Source organism: Varanus komodoensis, unplaced genomic scaffold (assembly GCF_004798865.1).
Source record: "Varanus komodoensis strain SLA01 unplaced genomic scaffold, ASM479886v1 scaffold6_2, whole genome shotgun sequence".
Classification (NCBI taxonomy): Eukaryota; Metazoa; Chordata; class Lepidosauria; order Squamata; family Varanidae; genus Varanus; species Varanus komodoensis.
In genome coordinates, this window is record NW_025336346.1 from 8,429,145 (window position 1) to 8,450,024 (window position 20,880).

Here is a 20,880-nt window from a genome sequence, read left to right on the forward strand (position 1 = left end):
TCACATAGGCGAACCCACCTCGGCCTCCCTCTTCCCTATCACATACGTGTAAGCTACACGCCTTTCCTCTTGCGCATGCCCCGCAACGTTTCCACAGCCCTTTCTTCCCTCGCCCTTTCCTACCCGGAATAAAGATGGCGTTGACTATAGCCTGGATAGGCAAATCCTCAGGGCAATGGCTAAAATGGCGGGTGAAGCCGTTGCCCACATTAAAGAAGGCTAATTGAGGAAGTTCCGCCTTCGCATGTCATGCATTTTCCGATGCGTAGGCGACTTCCGCTTGCCGCATGACGGAAGGTGGAACTTCCTGCCCCGGCCCGGGCGAAAGGGTAGTGTGTGTGTCGGAAAACTACCAAGTTGACTTGTGGCTGCCTGTGCGGGAGCCGGGACGGCTGCGCTCATTGCCGGGGAGGTTTGTGGGCGGGGTTTGCGTGCTGCGAAAGACGATAGAAACCGCCGCCGTAGCTGAGGCGAAGGAGGAGAAGAGGAGGAAGGCGAAGAAGAAGGAAAAAGGGAGAAAGAGAGAGGCCGTCGGCTGCCCGCCCGCCCAGAGCAAGTGGCCGCTGGCTCTGGAATGGAAGCGGAGAAGATGGATGAGAATGAATGGCGATACCACGGGGAAGGCAACAAAAGCCTTGTCGTCTCCCACAGACAGGTAAAGGGGATGCGGTGGGGGCCTCGCGCGCCGCTCGGGTGAAGGCAGCATCCAACGGGGCTTCGGGCAGCGGCCCCTTCGCCCCCCCCCCCCCCCCCCCCCGTTTGCAGGCCCGGAGTTACCGATAATTCCGCCAGGGCGGTTTGAGCGGGAGGAGGAAATCCCGTCAGTACTCCGTCGCAGCCCCCTTTTTATTTAAAAGTCAAGGCAACAAATGCTGAGGACAATATTTCCTTTGCCACCACCGGCCCTTGCCTCCGAGAGGACGGAGCAAAAGGACCGGGAGGGGAGTGGGCCCGCGGACCATCTTCCCTCTCTCCTTTACCTGGGCATGACGACACCTTGGTCCAAGAAGCCTGTTCTGCCGCACTTGCTGCTTCCAAATGATACAACCCCCCCCCCTTCGGAATCGTCTTAAAACTCAATGCTTTGTTTTTTGGTGTAAAGACGAAGTTTAAAATATAGAATAACAGACAAAGCGAAGAATAAGCCATAGAGAAAGCAGATTTCAGTTTTTGGGAAAATAGGTCTGAAAACATGGTGTAAATTCAATGAATATGTGCCAAAATGGGGGCTGCGGCAATGTTGCACTTGTAATTATAACTGTATCGCAAGTCCACCATCCTTAATGAAGTTAAGGATGGCAGCCTTAAAGTGTTGAGTTAAGGCAACCTTCCTTAATTTTGTATCCTCTCCGATGTTTTGGACTTAAACTGTTTTCTGCCCTGGCCAGCATGACCAATGGCCAGGGATGCTTGGAGCTGTAGATGGAAACATTTGTAGGGTATTGCGCCAGGGAAAGTTGGGTTAGGGTAACTGAAACTGGGTGACTATCCATATAAAAAGTGGGTGTGGGGAAAGGTGTGTTAAAAGCAAGTCATGTTGTAGCTGAGCCTGAGTCATGGTTTTAGAAAATTAATATTGGACATGTCTGGTGCAATAAGTTGGAAGGAAGAGTACAAGGTCTTAAAAAAGTATCCCTGCGCAATAAGAGGAAAATATGCAATATGGTATTCTGAATTATTCCAGAATTCAGATATGTTTGAGCTGAATTTCTTCTTTCTACATATCTGCAGGGAAGTAATTCTTTTATCAAATGATCTGCTGCCTAGGCAGGTATAAGGAAGAATGTTTCCTTATACTCTGAGTGTTTCATCATGTCGTTCTGCTTCATCTATTAGTGTCATTATCCACCTATGATAACTAAAGTATCATAAAGGCTAGAGAGTTGAAATGAGACCAATGAGAAGTGAATTTTAATCCCTGCTCTGTCACAGAGTTTATGTGACTTTACCTGTCGGTGTCTCTCAGCCTGTCTCAAGCCACCTTCAGTGCCATGTTCTTGATAGAAAGGAGGCATATAAATAAATAAAGCTCACAAGATCATTATAATGATAAAATAGAAGGGGAACATATATGCCACCCAGAGATTCTGGGAGGTAGGGAGGAATAAGAAATAAAAATACAGCATTTGACTTCATTTACCCATGATTCTAGGACAAGACTTAGCAGTTTGGATAGAAAGGTTTGGCGCTTAGACTGTATCTCATCAGAGATTCTCTGAAAAGAATTATTTTAATTTCAGATATTTACCATTTCATCCTTCAACATGAAATAGTTTATATGGATGTTTAGAGAATTTATTCCATTTCTGAAGAGAGAGGAAAACCTTGCTGCCTGTATTCACAAATGTTATACTGGAGGATTATAAAACAGAAAAGCCATACTGGATCAGACCAAAAGTCCATCTAGTCTAGCACTTTGCACACATGGTGGCAAGCCAGCTGCCCACAAGATCCCTCAAGCAGGATGGGTGCAAGACCTTCGCTTGCCCATGTTCCTGAGCAGTTGGTATATGCAGTCATGCCACCTCTGTTGAAGAAGATCACACTTAGCTGGTTGCCACTGATAACCTTTTCCCTCACGAACTTATCTAATATCTTTTACACAGCTGCCTAGATTGGCAGTCATCACCACTTCCCATGGCAGTGAATTCCATAGTTTTAACTGTACACTGTTTGAAGAAGTACTTCCTTTACTCTGCCCTAAACTTCCCTCCAGTTAGCTTCAGTGGATGTCACCATGTTTGAATGTTATGGCAGAGGAAGAAAAATGTCTCCCTCTCCACTTTTTTCCACACCATGCATAATCTTAAATAACTCTGTCATGTCTCCCCTTATTCACCTTTTTTCTAAGTTGGCCAGGGCTTGGAGCTGTAGACCAAGCCTCATTTGTTGTAGATGTTCCTCACAGGGGAGCTGCTCCAGCCCCTAATCACTTTTGCTGCCCTTCTCTGTACTTTTTTCAACTCAGTAATGCTCTTTTGCAGGTAAGGCGGCTAGAACTGAACACAGTATTCCAAGTGTGATCGCTCCAAGATTTGTATAAGGGAAGTAAGCTTTCGGCAGTTCTGTTTTCTATTCTGTTCCTAATTATGCTTCACATGGAGTTTGCATTTTTCACAGCAGCTGTGTATTCAGCTGACATTTTGATCAAGTTGTTCACTACCAACCCAAGATCCCTTTCTTGTTCAGTCACTGCTAGTTCAAATCTCATTAGTGTGTATTTGAAGTTGGGATTTTTTTGCCTCAACATGTATTACTCTACACTTGCTTATATTTAACTGCATTTGCCCATTCTTCCAACTTGGAAATATCTTTTGGAGCTCCTTACAATGCAGTTTGGTTTTAACTACCCTAAAAAGTGTAGTGTCTTCAGCAAACTTGGCCACTTCCCTACTTATTCCCAATTCCAGATAATTTATCAATAGGTTAAAAAGGGTTCTGCATTGGTCCTAATACAAAACCCTGTAAGATTCCACTGATTACGTATCTCCACTGGGAGAAAGTTGCCATTTATTCTCACCCTCTGTGTTCTGTTCTTTAATCAGTTAGTGATCCATAAGAAGACACTGCCCTTTTATTCTATGATTGCTTAGTTTGCTCAAGAGCCTTTGGTGAGGAACATCAGAAGCATGTTGGAAGTTCATAAAAACAATGCCCACAGGATCATCCCTGTCTCTGTTTATTTACACTCTCAAAAAACTCCAATAACTTAGTGAGACAAGACTTCCCCTTGCGGAAGCCATGCTGATTTTATTTTTCAGCAAGACTTGTCCTTCTGTGCGCTTACTGATTCCTTAATAACACTTTCAAGCAGTTTATCCAGAACAAAAATTAAGCTAACTGGCCTGTAATTTCCTGGATCCCACCTGGAATCCATTTAAAAAATTGGTGTTACATTGGCCATTCTCCAGTCCTTTGGTGCAAGGATTAATTTTAGGGACATGTTAAATATTTTGGTAAGAAGGTCAGCAATTTTGTGTTTGAGATTTTTTGGAAACACTAAGATGGATACCTTCTGGACTGGGTGACTTGCTGACTTTCAGTTTGTCAATAAGGTTGAGAAATTCATCTTTTATCACTATTATAAACTCAGGGACAGATATCTGCTCTTCATCCTATGCTGCAAAGACTGTCAAAAAATAATAATTCAGCTTCTCTGCAATCTCCTTGTCCCCTTAGTGCTCCTTTAATTCCATTATCATCCAATGGCCCAATTGTTTCCTTAGCTATTTCCTTTCTTTCGATATATTTAAAGAATTCTTTATTTTTATCTTTGATACTGTTAGTGATATGCTCCTCAAACTGTTTCTTTGCGCTCTGATTGTCTGCTTTCATCTCCCATGTGCAAGTTTGTGGTCCCATCTGTTCTTTTCATTTGGGCAAAACTTCCCATTTTTTCGAAGGGTGCTTTCTTCTTCCTAATAGCTTCCTTGACTTTATTTATTTATTAATTAAAACATTTTTATGCCGCCCCATTCGCCGAAGCCTCGGGGCGGCTTACAACAATAAAATTAAAATAACATTTTAAAATATATACATTAAAATACAAATATATAATATAAAACATACAATATAAAACAAGCCGCCCTGGCCAAATAAAATTCAATAATATTAACATTTAAAATACTGCTTAAATAAAAAGGTCTTCACCTGGCGCCGAAAAACAAATAACGACGGCGCCAGGCGGACCTCTCTGGGGAGCGCATTCCATAACTTAGGCACCACCGCTGAGAAAGCCCTCCTCCAAGCAACCACCCTCCTAACTTCTTCCATGGAGGGCTCCCGGAGAAGGGCCTCTTCCGCTGATCTCAGGGGGACCATGCTAGTGATTTCCTGGACTTTGTGCTACTTTTCTCACTCATAGTATGTATATTATCTGTTGCTTCTATTAGAGTGTTTTTGAGTAATCTCCAGGAACTTTGAAGCGATTGAAACTTCTTGAGTCACCTTTTTTTAAAAAATCCGTATCTTCATTTCTGAGAAGTTTCCTCTTTTGAAGTTCTGACCTCTTTGGCAATCTTCCATCTACCTGATACTAGCATGGCCACTGTTACCTAATGGCTCAACATCATTTACATTGTGTGCTATGTCCTGGGCAACCTCACTTAGCACTATATCCAAGATTTATTTATTTATTTATTTAAAACTTTTATATGCTGTCTCTTATGCATGGCATCTCACTACAGCTTACAGTCATTAAAATCAAAATACAATAAAACAATATAATATAATATAATATAATATAAATAACATAGAACCAATAAAATATATTAAATAAAAAGCGACTGTTAAAACATTAAAATACTAATTTTTAAAATAACGATTGAATAAAATGGTTTTGACCTGGCACCGAAAAGAGTATAAGCTTGGTGCCAGGTGAACCTCTCCAAGGAGCGCATTCCATAATCTGGGCGCTGCTGCAGAGAAGGCCCTACTCCGAGTAGATGTCCTTTTTACCTCCTTTAGGGAGGGTTCCTGGAGCAGGACCTCTCTTGCAGATCTTAAGGGGTGTGGAAGGAGATGTTCCTTCTAGTATCCCAGTCCCAAGCCGTTCAGGGCTTCATAAGTCAAAATCAGCACCTTGAATAGGGCCCGGACTTCAACTGGAAGCCAGTGGAGCTGGTAGAGGACCGGCGTTATATGAGAATAACAACCGGTCCCTGTCAGCATCCTGGCTGCTCTATTCTGTACCAGTTGAAGTGTTCGGACCATTTTCAAGGGCAGCTCCACCTAGAGCGCATTACAGTAATCCAACTGGGAGGTTACCAGAGCAGAGCATGAATCACTGTTGCTAGGCAGTGTTTGTCCAGGTAAGCAGCTGATGGACCAGCCAAAGCTGTAGGAAAGCACTCCTCGCCACTGCTGCCACCTGGGTTTCCAGTGACAGCTCCAGGTCAAGGAGTACTCCCAAGCTTGCCTCCCCTCTGGTTGGTTCCATTACTAGCTGCTCTAGGTCACAGTTATTTATGACATTGAGAAATTTAACCTCCCTTATTAGAATTAGAGCATGCATCTATCCAGGCAGTGAGTGGATAGTTGAAGTCCCTCATTATTATTGTACTGCCTTTGTTGAAGAATTTCCCTGATTGCATTTCCCAACTTCAAAGATGTGAATGTGCTTTTGTGTACTTTACTTTTATACAGTAATTGAGAGAGGTGAATCCAACAAAGCATAACACAGGTCGTACCAACCTAACGGTAATGCCAAATGAGGGAGAACCCATTAGACAAACAGCACGGGTGCACTTCTGCACTGCCACGTACCTGGAAGTATAATTTCTGGAAGTCCTCCAGTGTCATCATAAACCTATTACAGTACAGTACTATGTAGCTTACTGTGTTAGTTGGGTACCTAGGCTAACTTTGTTGAACTTATGAACAAATTGGACTTAGGAACATGCTCTCAGAATGGAACTTGTTCATATGTAGGGGACCTCCTGTACATTCAGTTTTCTAGCAATTTTCTTAGGTTTCAGCAGAGATAGACCATATATCAAAATATTGAAAGTTTTATAAGGTCCTCAATCCATTACTTTATAGGAAGGCGAGTATTTATCTTTCCAGCATTGTAATATAAATTGTCTAGCTGTCAAAAAGGTACAGGGACTCAATTTACAATAACCATTTGTAATTTTCATGAAGTAGAAGAAGAACTTAAAAGACCATGTACATCAGTGAATATTAAAGACTTCTGATACAAAATTTATCTGAATAATTTTCCTCCCAAAAGAATCAGATAATCAAAATTGCCACCAATTGAAAGAAGCATTAACTGTATTGTAGTACTAGCTATTAGTTGAATTAAGCAGTCCCTTATTGAAGATAATTTGCAGAGTTAAATAGTCTCAAAACAAAAGTTTTTGCTGAATAAGACACATCCTATGATCCATACATGCTACAAGTAGATGCTGCAGAGATGATCCACTAATTAGGCATTTTATGGTTGTGCTTGCAGAAGTTTCTCAGATTCCCAAATGTACATGCAGATCCAAAAATGCTGGGGACCCCAGTCCAATTTGTTGACTTCACAGTGTGTTTATACAAGGATATACATTGCATACTTAAGCAATCTTTCTTGACAGTATTTGCTTTTGTTGATCTATGAAAGTATCTTGAGTATTTTAGTTTTCAAAAGATTATCCATTTATGCTGCCCATTTGTTAATTTCCATGAAGCAAGTATATTTGCTTCTTAAGAAAATGCAACTATACATCCCATTATGGTACTGCAACTGAGACAAAAAGCTATCTTAATGTCTTATTTCAAGATTGTGTCCGTGCCTGAATTTAGGAGATGCCTTCTATTTTCTTCCTCTCAATACAATAAGTTACTTTAAGGAGAGCCCAGGCTAGAGGACATTCTGTTGAATTGAGAAACACATAGAGCAGGAGTAATTATTATGATTTGTAATAATTAGGATGGGCTTCAAAGGGAGGTGGGCTTCAAAGGGAGGTGGTTGAGGCCCCATTGGTGAGGGCATTCAAGGAAAGATAGGACAACCACATGTTGGGGATTATGTGAGTGGAGCCGGCTGGAGCCACCCAGGAAGCCCCTTCTGATTCTATGTTTCTGTGTTCAAATCCTCTGTTTCCAAATATATGATGCAGTCACAACAATCCAGGTGCTATTATTTCTGACACAGTTGAATGACGTGGCTAATTTGATACTGAGTTTTTTACGCATCTGTTAAAGAATCAGGTCAATTGCATACCACCTAGTATAGGTGTTTCCTCCTATTTTTTATTTTACAGCTGTTAATAGCATTGCATTTAAGCTGACATTTGCATTTATAGTTGGGAACAGTTGGCTTTCTGATACTATCAGACTCCCTCACCATGTTAAGTGTGCATCTAAGAGGGGGAAATCTTGGGTACATTCTGATATTTGAAGTTGGAAGACATTCAGCAGCGTAGCTGATTGGTGCATAGCATATGGGTTGTACAGCCTCCTTACTCCAGTTATGCATAGTCTACCAGCTAATTCCCAGTCATTGATCATTTCTCTTTAGATAGGTTACTTGGTTAACAGAATGTTTGGAGCTTTTCTTAGTAACTGCTCGCCAAACTTTTACAGCACAGTTATTCCACAGCATGGTTAATAGAGACACAATGAACAATTGTTTTTTTTTTTCCTGGCTAGTGGTAAAGCACAAATAGCTCAGTGTTGACCAGCAAATGTATCTTTCTCTGACATGCCTGGATGTCAAAAGAATAAGACTTGCAAAGGGCATTGTTATATTCCAGTTTGGTATGATGATTTTCTGAAGCTGGACTGTTTCACTAGAAGAAGTGTTATATCTGCCTTTTGAAATTATATATGATAAAAACAGTTCAAAGTGGATTTTATATAATGAAACCTTACTCTTACTTCAGTATTGAAACGCATCTTTACTAATTACCATTTATTACAACTATATCATAGGGACAATTTTAATTTTTTTTTCATTTCATTTCTATACTGCTATGACAGATTTTCTGAAAGACAAGACAATGACCTGGCTTGCATGTTGCCAAGAAAGTAGTTAAATTGTGCATATTGGAAATTTAGCAGGAACAAATGTGTGTGATATCTCTGCTTCCTTTGTGCCTACTTACTTCAGTTTTAGTAAACCCAGTGATACCCTGGCTCTGAGTTATTTCTGTGACATCAATGTTACGGTTCCTTAGGGAGAGAAATAACTTTTTGGTATTAATATATGTATGTTCTCTTGGCAGCACTGCAGCAAATTCGGATTAAAGTCCTGTAACTGGAGAGTCTATATCCAGTACTCAATTTAGTACTTTCTGTGCCTTTGTCAGTTACTACTTCTATGTAATTCAGGTTGCATGGTTTAGTTGTGGAAAACAGTATTGAGATGTGCTATTTAGTAATGTAATGGGAAACTGTTGTACAGATTTGTGTAATGGTACATTTCTGAGTTATTCTGATTGGATTAGCATTGTATCCATATATAAAGTTGAATTGACACAAACAAATCTCAATAAGATATTGTAGTTAACTGTATAATTGTTTTCTTGAACCAAATTGTCACATAATTCTATATATGGGTTAGAGTACTTGATATGTTTGTTGTTGTTGTTAGTCGCGATGTCATGTCCGACCCATTGAGACCCCATGGACAACATTCCTCCAGGCCTTCTTGACCTCCACCATCCCCCAGAGTCCACTTAAGCTCATGCCAACTGCTTCAGTGACTCCATCTAGCCACCTCATTCTCTGCCATTCTCATTCTATTATTCCCAGCATTAGGCTCTTCTCCAGGGAGTCCTTCCGTGGTATAAAGCTCTTGATTATGAAATAACTTTTTCACAAATGCCATGTTTTGCATTGGGAAAGGGTAATGGGTAACAACACTGGTTTTGTTCACCAATTTGTCCAAGCTGAAAATAGTCACTGAAGATCATGCAGAGGGTGAAAAAAAGAGTAAAGTCATTTGTGATTGGAGGTATGATGGTGCAATAGCAGGGAGATGAAGTGACAGAAAGGCAGATTGGGCTGAAATAGCAAATCAGAATATGGACTAGATACTCCTACCCCGGTTTCAGGAGACCATAGACTCTGTTTGAGATGATATTGGAGTCATACAAATAGGTGAAAGTTAGGTAATAATGGCTGCAAATGTATATACCTTGTCCTGGGACTAAAACTTGGTAGAAATTATTTCACTTTTGTATGTGTAGTTAATTAACTATGACAGTATTCCAAAATATGTTGTAAAGTAAATGACTTCCAGCTAGCTTGACAATGGTGGTGTCCATTTACTAGTACTAGGTAGGGACAGGTTAGTGCAGGTCATGACCGCCCAGAATGCAGCAATTCATGGGTTAAATAAATTGTGAATTAGTGTTCTATGCAAACCAGGTAAATTGTTAGGTTTGCACACAAAGCTAACCCACGGTATAGATTGTTGGATTCTGATTTGTCATGTGTAAAATTAGCCATGTGAACTCAGTTGTGATAAAACTTGGTTTGCTACCTGCACTCACACATACATGGAGGGACCAAAACCTTAACAAAGTGTTAAGGTTTCTGACAGCAGCAGAGACATAAGCATCGCTCCTTTGTTCTGTATGGTATTCGTCAATAAAAGCTTTGCCTTCCCTCCGTGTGTTTATTGTCTCTGCATCCTCTTAAGAAAGAATAATTGTACTTGGGCAATACATTGTGCTTCCAAGTAAGACTATTATTTCTTGTTTTAAGGAAGGCTGCAGTAGGAATAATTAAGAGATTTGCAAAACTTACAGTATTTTTGAAAATCTCAAGGGAGCAAGATCAGGGGAAAAAGGATAATTGCCGAACTATGTTACTTCCCTCCCTGCACACAACTAGGAAAAATGGAAGGGAAGCTCATTGCCTACCATACATCTGAGAGCTGTTAATAATTCAACTTCAATTTGTGCTTCTTCTTAGACAAACATGTTGTGTATTTGTTTCCAGATGCAAAATCCAGTAGAAGATTCAGGTAGCAGTAAATCAGTATCTCCTTTCTTCCACACCATAAACTTAATTAGTCTTACAGTTCTTGAAAAGCCAAATCCAGAGAGTTGTATTTTGTATTCCACTCCCAACATCAAATTAGTCTGAACAAAAGCCAGCAAATTCAGACAAAAGAACAATAAAAATTGGTTATTAGTGACACAATAAACACTTTAAGCTAGACTTGGGCCACACATGGTTTTATTAAAAAAAACCCCTCTCCTTTCATTGTATAAAACAGCAACACTTAGAGAGTGAGGCAATATACACCATTGTGACCTTGGGAAGGAGATGGTCTGTTGCTCAGGATCATAAGTTTGGCCTTGGAGGAAAGGAAACAGGAGCATTTCAGGAGGTGAACAGTTGAGAAGAAAGGCCAAAATAAAATAAATCCTATGGTTTCTCCAGCTGTGTCCCAGCCCTTTCCAGAGCATGCCTTCCCTGGAAAGGCTCATAGGCCCATCTTGGAGGCTGGGAGTTAAAAGTAGGACAAAGAATCAAAAATTACTTCCCTTGCTCTTCCCATTCTGGTTGTAGCAACCTGACTGGGCTCTGATTATGTGAAAGCGTCCAAGATGGAGGCTTTCTTCTAAGAGGAAAACAAGGTATTGGGTTGTACTCATAGTGGATTTTAATCTCATTACTGAAGTAGCTTATTACATATTTTTTCTTACACTGTTCAACATGAGCACTGAACAATGTTAGAAAAATGGTTTAAATATCCCAAATTTTTTGAATGTCAGAAGAGTGCCATTAAGTTGTTTACCTTTTAGCCTTTTTAAAAAAATCTTGCTTTGGTTGTTGATCTGGCAGACTCAGTGCCATGTTAGCTGCTTGTAACTATGCTGCAAACAAAATGAGGAAATCTTTGCTTCCTGCAGCTTTCAGGGAAGTATTGCATATGCACAGGCGATAACAGTAGAAATGTAGAAGGAAAGGGGCAGGTAAAATTTTAATTTCAGTCTCCAAAATCCCTTGTAAACAACTGTGAAATCAATTGTAAAAAATTCGTGTAGGCCATAATTTTTATTATGTGGTTGTATTTACTAATTCTTCAGGTGAATGCTGTAAAAGAAAAACACACACACTGTTTGCATTGCTCTCTAAAGTTGTGTTGGGGAGCCTGCAACTTGCTGGTCAAATTGGGCTCAGGGCTGAATTTTACGTGGCCTGTGGCATTGGCTGTTGGTAGCAACTCATTCCATTTGATTAGCAGCCATGGGAAAAGTGTTAGGAGTGTGGCTCCTGGTTGCCTCATTCAGAGGGCTCCTGGCGCTCCCTTGTCTCCAAAGACGGTGGTGGGCTGGCAGTGCTCAGGTGTTGCAGTGTGTGGATTGGCTGCTTAGCATGACAGTGCTCTCTCACTCTCCGCATGTGTGTTGCTTGCTTGCTGAATTTTCTCTTGCATCTAGCTGCAAGTGGCACTTCAGCCACTCCAAGAACAGCTCTGAAAATCAGGTTCATCCAGGAAGCAGATTCACCTGCCAATATGGAGGGAAATGGGTGACTACTTATGTTTAGTTCCATGGATGGCTCTATTATTTTTCCTGTTGGTTAGTGGCCTTTTATAGAAAAATAGTTACCATCCTGCCCTAATGACTAGAATGGATATTTATCGTTTCTAAAATACAACTTGAAGAACTGTGAGCATTATCTGAAATTTCTATATATCTGGTCTAAGTATTGGAGGATGCTGATTGCTTTTATAGGGCTTTACACTAACAAGTAAGGGTCAACTTGCAAAAAAAATTGTTTTAAAAGCATGTCTGATATTTTGTTTAAGGTGGCTAAAATTGTGGCGTTAAAAAGAATAATTTATAAATAACATGGAAATTTATCTCAAATAAAACAAGACCAGTCTAAACACAGTTATAAAACTTGCCATTAAAACCCCTAGCATTTTGTTGTTTGGCTTGGTCTATAGCAGAGTGGCCAAACAGGCTTGCAAGCCACATGCGGCTCTTTGAGTTTATTTTGCGGCTTGCCACCCACGGGTGCTTGCTTGCTGCTCTCAGATATTTTATAGTATGTGACTCTTCTGTTGAGCAAGTTTGGCTACCCCTGTTCTATGTGACAAATGCCTGTGCACCATGTGAGGTTTTTTGTCGTTCTGAATTTAGCCTAGGTTCATGAAGTCCACCCTGTTTTTTTATTACTGAAAGCAGATCAAATGCTAAGTTAAATGGACTGTTGATCTGACCCAGAAAATCAATCCTAATCCTAATTGGCAGCTAAAGAGTGAAGATAGAGAATAGACTGGAAGTATTTTTCCTCCCTAACAGGAAGGTGGATTATTTTGTATGCTTAACTTTTGCTGTGATAGTTGCTCTAGCTTAAGTTGCCCATATAACAAAACTGTTTTATTTATTGCATTTCTTTTCCATTTCAGCGTTGTGTGGTACTACGTTTTTTGAAATTTCCACTGAACCGAAATAAGGTAAGATAGTATGACTTACTAGCTTAGCTGTTTTCTCTTTGGTGTAAAGAGAGCCTCTTTATTTCATACATCCCACCAGGCAAAGACTAATTATGCCTGACTGTTCTGCATTAATTTTTATTTTGGCTTTTGGTAAGGTGAAGAAGGCTTCCAATGTGAAAAACAACATAAAATTGGGTATATATTACTAATTAGCTAGTAGGTTGGGTAAGTCTCTGCATGACAGGAAGGAAGCACATCTTTTCAGAAGTATGTAGAAGCAGCATGCTTAATTCACAAATAAGCAAGTTCTGTTACTCAGAAATAAACAAGAGTGAATTGATTAGCCCCATCAGCGCTATCCTACAAGGAAAAGAATCTGATCTACAACTCTGATTTGAGGTAAGAGCTTTTCCCTAGGGCAGAGGGGTTGGGGCTGAGGAAAGAAGCTGTTGTGCTGCATAGAAAATTTCATAGCCTTATGACTGAGAGTTTTCCCTTCCCTGTTATACACATTTACCTTGGAATATGACCCAATGAACTTGATGGGACTTTTGAACAGGGCTTACAGAAGATGTAAAAATTGTTTCTTAAACAATTGTAAGGGTTATTTTTATTTGCAAACTCTTCTTTTATTAATACTTTTTGAGTATTGTTGGTAGACAGTGCTAATTTGTTAGTAATGGCACTAATATCCAGTCTTGAATTTTAACTATTAGCTATTCGGATTATTACGTTAACAGATCCTGTAATATATGTGAAAAATATTTAGTACTATTAAACTCTAAGTTGCTTACGAGCATATAGCAAAAGATAGCTGTACAAACAAATGGACTAGGGACATTTTGAATATGAAAGAGGTGAGAGTATATGCCACATAGTGCCCTTTGAATGAATGATAATGTCTGATGTTTAGAGAGGACTTCTCTTCCTTAAATATCAAACTAAATTGTTGAGCAGACTGCATTGTTATCTGTATGGAATGCTTGTAATTTTGCATAGTAGTCTCATGTCCGTTGCTATGAATTTACTGTGTGCCCTTAGGCAAGATTCTGTTATTATTTCAGCCTCAGTACATATCTTTCTCTTGCTTAGAACATTGCAAGTGATGTAACTCTGCTATTTTTCTTGCACAATGGTATTTCAGTTGTATGACCCGTAATTTGTGGAAGATGAATTGAAGTCAAAACAGTGTTTCAGTTTGAATACTTTGCTTCAGTTTCATTATTATTGGTCTGTTTATGCAGGCCATTTCCTCCTTCCCACTTGGGGGTTTCCTTGTGAAAATCTGACAAGCATGGATTATGCATAAACCATTGTTTGTTCTGTTCTACTTATCTTAAATATATCATATTTAACTCTGATGTAAGCCATGCTTCCTGTGTTTGCATGACATAATAGCCTCCTAATGAGGGTTGGATATGAAACAGGTGCTTGCCTGCATTGCAACTTGACACAGGCTAATAACCCATGACATCCATGGTATGGTGCTTGGGCCTGATCGATGTCCCAGTTCTAATGCAAGTAAAATTAATGTGGCAGTTTGGGGTTTCTTTTGTTGTTCAGTTCAGCACTAGACTCTTTGCATGAATATTGAACCAGTTGTCAGGATCTAGGCTGCTGTGGTGGTCAGTACCAGAACAACTACCACTTTATTTGCAGGATTAGTCCCTGCTGGAGCTTTCATTCTAATGATGAGCACCAGTTGGGAATCCTGAGCAAAGAGCTGTATAAGAACAACCTCTTCCAACCAGAACTGTTCTCAGCAATGCAGGTTCTCCTGTTTTCTGTAGTGTCCACTCCTGGTTCTTGCCAGGTCTTCTGCCTTGCCATGTTGTCTCAGCAGCATACGTCCTCCAGTTTGCTGCTGTGTCTACATTCTGCCTGACCTTTCCTGCTTCTGTTTCTTGCTGTGTCTCCTGCCTTGCCATGTTACCTGAACAGCACAGGTACTCCTTTTTGCTGCTGTGCCTGAAGCTTGCCTGACCTATATTCTGCCTCACCTTTATATCCTGCCTAGTGATGTTGCCTCAGTAACACAGTCTCTCTACAAGCTGTGGTTCAGCTCTTGCGTCTTACCTGACGTTTTCTGGATCTGGTTTGTGTTGTTTCTTATTGCCTTGCCTTGCTGTGTATCCTTCCGTGTCATGTATCCTGCTGTGCCATGTCTCCCATCCAGTTATCCTGTCCAAGATACCTGCACCTCTGTTTGTCTTCTGGTTCTTGATCTTGGCTTGTTCTTGTCCACACCTTTGTTCTGTCCTCATGGTTCCTGACCTTGGCCTGTGCCACGGCTATGATTTGGACTTTCCATTCAACTCTGCTTTTGGATGCTCTCTCTGTCTCATGAAGTTCTGTAGCCCTGGTGCTTCTGTTGCTCTTGTCCTGTCTTTGGCTGCCCACTTCCTGGCTGTGGACCCTGACAGCACTGACTTTTAGGCAGGAATATTGCTTGAATGCTTAGTAGAATATTTGCAGCATAGTTTATATGAGAATATAATAGGGAGACACATGCATTTTAGGCCTTATGTGGGGAAAAACAGGCAGTGTTCCCCCACTTCATATTTACCACAAGTGGATTCAAGAAGTTAAACAGTTGAGATTTCATTTTCTCTTTATGTACATGTTCTCCCTCCTTCCATACACATTAATGTTTCTCTTTATTTGTGAATGGATTAGGTTAGAAAGACTGAGTTTCCATGTGTTTTGTTCATGGGAGTTAGAATTAATGTTCACAGTACTGCATTCAATGAGTTTTAGATAGTAGCAATATTTATTTTGTAATAAGGTTATTTTACAAATGGTGATCAGAAGTTATTTATACATATATTCTGGATCTCACAGTATGATGTGAACAAGCCCTCCATTTATCTTCAATTTAGGATGTGGATTAGTTTTAGAAAAACTATTAGCAAGGACACAGAACATGTTAAAAGTATAGAAGTTGCACTGAAACAATTAACCAGAATGTTAATACATAACTGAGGAAACTAAGCAACAACATACATTAAATTATCTGGTAAAAGCCAGTATATAATTTATTTTCACAATATAGTTTAAAAAAGGGCGTTCAGGAATTGCCAACTCTTTCTGGTTCTTGTCAAATAAAACACTTAGTTTTTTAGCTTATGTGCAAGGTAAGATGTTAATGACTTTTTTTTGGTTGGAATCTCCAGAATTTTGTGAATTTAAAATGTCATCTGGACCATGTTTTAATTATTTTCATCATACCTGTTAAATATATTACTTAATAAACTGTTTCCAATGCAGTTTGCAAATAAATGGTAAAGCAATAATAAAATTGACTAGCTATCAAAACACCAAAAATGAACTGGGAAAAACATAAAAGCAAACCAGCACACTATTTGTTAAAAGATTTTCAGAACAGGGGAGTTTAAAATGTCTGCTTAAAAGTTTATTTAAATGATTGATTTAAATCAGGTGGCTCATTGCTCTTTCATATATTTGCTGAACAATGATGCATCTACTGTTTCTTTAACCAGTAAAACTTCTTATTGCATCTAAAGAGGACATTTACTTTAGGGAAACACCCATCTACCCTTTGCTGAATTGTTTCATTCCTGTTCTTTCTCATATTGTATAATTCCCTTGCCTTGTCCTGATCTCACCACCATACCAGAAATATTTTTGGGTTTTTTTTTTCTTTCTGCAGTCCATGTTTCTCGTGTATGTGTCCTTGTCTGATAAGGATACTATCCAAAGCAAAGCCTGAGGATACTATCTAGAAAAAGGGTCTAATAGCTACAAGGCAGAGCAGATGAAATATAATATCCTTGGTTGCTTAGAGGGAGTAGTGCATTCCTAAGTGCATGGGTCGGGGAGTTTAAGAGCATAAAGATATGATGTACATATTGTCAGCCAGACTGATAGAATGGATTATCCACCCCATTATATGTTGGATGGAAATTTTGGAACTGGGGCTGGATCCTTGCACCTGTGCTTACTTACCAGTCCCTAGTTGCCTAGTTCCTAGTATCAGTTGTTTAATCTGTATGTCCTGCCCTCCTTGTTCCCTTTCCTTATGTCTTTATTTCCTTTCAATTATATCTTTCTTCATGTTGGAACGTTACTACCCATCTGAAATTTGTAGTGATTGCCTGTCACATGTGAAAACTTCTGAAAGATGCCCTCCATATACTGGTCAGTAGCTAAACTACAGGGACTGCAGGTGGTGCAGTGGTTTAAACCACTGTGCTGCTGGGCTGGTTGATTGAAAGGTTGCCGGTTCAAATCTGCACAACGGGGTGAGTTCCCGTTGCTCCGTCCCAGCTCCTGCCAACCTTGCAGTTCAAAAACATGCAAATGCAAGTAGATAAAAAGGTACCACTTCGGTGGGCAGGTAACAGCGTTCCGTGCACTTTGGTGTTTAGTCTTGCCAGTCACATGACCACGGAGACTGTCTGTGGACAAACGATGGCTCCCTCGGCTAGGAAACAGAGATGAGCACTGCCCCCTAGAGTCAGGCATGACTGGACTTAACGTCAAGGGGAAACCTTTACCTTTAGCTAAACTACAGCTGCAGTATCTGTGGATATAAATATTTTACTTGATTCCAAATAAGTTTATCATAAAGATACATGATGGCTAGCAGGATTTTGAAGGAAACCTTTGGTGGGGAAGTTTCACCGAATATATAGGTGGTAGTTAAGCATTTTGTCCACATGTTTGTTGATAGAAGCAGTATTGTATGAATATATACATTTGGAAATTTATAGTAGGAGTTGTGGACTTGCAAATTTAAGGTAACCTTTTACTAGAGTTTTGCTGTTATCTGTTAGTGCAGTATAACAATTTTCCCCCAACAATTTATAATTTCTTTTTCAGACTCCAGAAGAAATATTTCATCATCTTCAGAATATAGTGCACTTTTGCAAACACATCATGAAACAGTTTTTTGGGGAGAATTATGTTCATCATGGGGTAATTATTACTATTACTATTGTTGTTGTTGTTGTTATTTTGAACACTGGTTTTTACAAACTTCTGCAGCTGTCAAACTGATAGATTTGGCTTTTGCAGTAGGAGTATGAAAGATTCATATTTAATTTGCCTTCAGGTTATTCATGTGGCGTACAAAGTGTGGGCATAACTTTTGTTGAATTTCCAAGATATGCTGTGTTTACATTTGCAGCATACACTAAGGAGTTGTGGAGTGGAAATGGGAGAGGGAAGGTTTTCCTGCCCATTTTTGAATGCAGTCTGCCATTATGTTATGCAATCTGAAAATTTCATGATTATTACAAGTTGTCCTCTAATTGACAGGTTAGGTGTAGGAAGTATTATATCTTAAAATGTTTAGAAGAAAATCAAGAGCTTGATTTCACCTTAGGCCATGAGGTGAAAAAAATCTGGGGCTAAAAAGTAGTCTGTGTCTGGCACTTCTATTAAATGTATGTATGTATGTATTGCAATTACATGCCACACCTCTTAGCTAAAAGGGTGTCTGGGTGGCTTAGATAGTATGACAATCAAACAGCAAATTAAAACAATTCATTTAAACAATAAGATAACAAAACAGTCAACAGATAATCAATTAAAACAATAATAAAACATTTTTAAAAAATTGTTCCATAAATAAATAAATAGTCTGACAATTAAAACTCTCAGCACCAGAGCAACAAGAAAAACCATTATCAAACCAATGGACTCACCAAAATAGTTAACAGAATAAAAATGTTTTCAGTTGGCATCTAAAAGAAAATAGACAGCATTAGCATGCATATTCTAAATTGAATATTACATAAAGGGGCCCATGGCATAATTGGAAAGCATTGCATTCAAAGAAAAATGAAGGCATCATACTGGCCTGATCTGATTTCTGTGGCACTCTTCTATAGAACCATTTACTTCTTTGTGTTTGAATTGGAAGTGACTTAGATTAATTATGTTTAAAACTGTTCCACACTCTACCACTACAGAAATAATTTTTGCCCATCACTTTTAAATGAGATTAAAATTACTCAAGAAGTTCACATTTATTTAAAATTACAGCATCCTTTGAGTTCACTGGAAAACACTGTCTCCCTTAACCTCTATAAGGAAAAGAGTGGAACACTGGGGCCTTTCCCACTGCCCCCCCCCCTCCCTCTCTCTCTCTCTCTCTCTCTTTCATTTCTATGCCGCCCCCATCGCTACAAAGCCTCGGGGCGGCTCACAAAGAATACATAAAACATACAAAAATAGTAATAATATAACAATTGAAAAAAAAAATTAAAAACCCCCAGTGCATTCTTGGCTAAAAATTTTAAAATCGTAATTAATACAATAATTTAGCAATTAAAATACGTTTTAAATAAAAAGGTCTTAGCCTGGTGCCGAAAAACAAATAACGATGGCGCCAGGCGGACCTCTCTGGGGAGCGCATTCCATAGATGGGGCGCCACCGCAGAGAAAACCCTCCTCCGGGTACTCACTCTCCTAATATTCACAGAGGGTTCCCGGAGAAGAGCATCCGTTGCTGATCTCAAGGGGCGGGAGGGCATATATGGGCGCAAGTGTTCCTTTAGATATCCAGGTCCCAAGCCGTTTAGGGCTTTATAGGTCATAACCAACACCTTGAATTGGGCCCAGACTTCAACTGGGAGCCAGTGGAGCTGACGGAGAACTGGGGTTATATGAGAACAACGCCCAGTCCCTGTCAGCAACCTGGCAGCTCTATTTTGAACCAACTGAAGTATCTGGACCGTCTTCAAGGGTAGCCCCACGTAGAGCGCGTTACAGAAATCTAATCGGGAAGCTACCAACACGTGTGTCATTGTCGCCAGGCAGTCGTTCTCCAGGAAGGGACACAGCTGATGGATCAGCCGAAGCTGAAGGAAGGCGCTCCTCGCCACTGCCGTCACCTGAGCTTCTAGAGACAGCTCAGGGTCGAGGAGCACTCCTAAGCTGCGAACCCTGTCCCTCAGAGGGAGTGCAACCCCATTTAGGACAAGGCCCAAGTCCCCCATCCCGAGGCCCGAGCCACCCACCAACAGGGCCTCCGTCTTGTCTGGAATGAGCTTCAGTTTATTGGCCCTCATCCAGCCCATTACCTCGGCCAGGCACCGGTTTAGCACAGCCACTGCCTCATCTGGATTGGTGGAAAACGAGAGGTAGAGCTGGGTATCATCAGCTTACTGATGATTCTGCAGCCCACACCTCCTGATGACCTCTCCCAGCGGTTTCATGTAGATGTTGAATAGCAAGGGGGACAAAATGGACCCCTGCAGAACTCCATGGCATAACTGCCATGGTGCAGAGCCATAGTCCCCCAGCACCACCTTCTGAAATCGGCCATTTGGATAGGAGTGGAACCACCGCCACGTGGTGCCTCCAACTCCCAATCCCGCTAGCCTATTCAGAAGGATACCATGGTCGATGGTATTGAAAGCCGTTGAGAGGTCCAGGAGAACTGACAGGGACACACTCCCCCGTCTCTCTCCTTGCACAGGTCATCATACAGGGCGACCAAGGCAGATTCAGTGCCATACCCGGGTCTGAAGCCGGACTGAAATGGGTCCAGATAATCAGTTTCATCCAAGAGTGCTTGGAGTTGTCCCGCCACCACCCACTCTAGCACCTTGCCCAGGAACGGGATGTTGGGCACCGGTCTATAATTGGCAGCCACCTCTGGATCCAGGGATGCCTTCTTTAGGGCTGGCCGGACTACTGCCTCCTTTAAAGGGGCAGGTACCTGGCCGTCTCTTAAAGAGGCGTTGACCACCTCCAGGATCCAGGTCCCAATCCCATCCTTGGCTTTCTTAAGTAGCCAAGATGGGCATGGGTCTAATAAGCAAGTGGTAGGATGTACTTGTCCAAGCACCTTGTCCACATCATCAGGCCGCAACAACTGAAATTCATCCATTAATTGTGGACTTGATGGCGTCTCCCCAGTAGAATCTGATTCAATAGCAGAGTCAAGCTCGTGGTGAATCTGAGCGATTTTCTCCCTGAAATGCTTGGCAAAGTCGTCACAGCGGGCCTTCGTG

General features: G+C 40.7%; 1 protein-coding gene across 3 annotated transcripts in view; it reads left to right on the plus strand.

The window, feature by feature from the left end:
- The first annotated feature begins 317 nt into the window (after positions 1–317).
- IPPK (inositol-pentakisphosphate 2-kinase) overlaps positions 318–20,880 on the plus strand; it is a 44,862-nt gene continuing 24,299 nt past the window's right edge. For 2 of the 3 annotated variants that reach the window (XM_044451544.1, XM_044451543.1), the window contains exons 1-3: positions 318–655; positions 12,866–12,913; positions 17,738–17,833. In XM_044451544.1, the coding sequence (XP_044307479.1) occupies positions 575–655; positions 12,866–12,913; positions 17,738–17,833 (225 nt within the window). In that variant the 5' untranslated portion in view covers positions 318–574. The remainder of the gene's footprint in view (positions 656–12,865; positions 12,914–17,737; positions 17,834–20,880) is intronic. The other variant, XM_044451545.1, reaches the window with a different exon arrangement.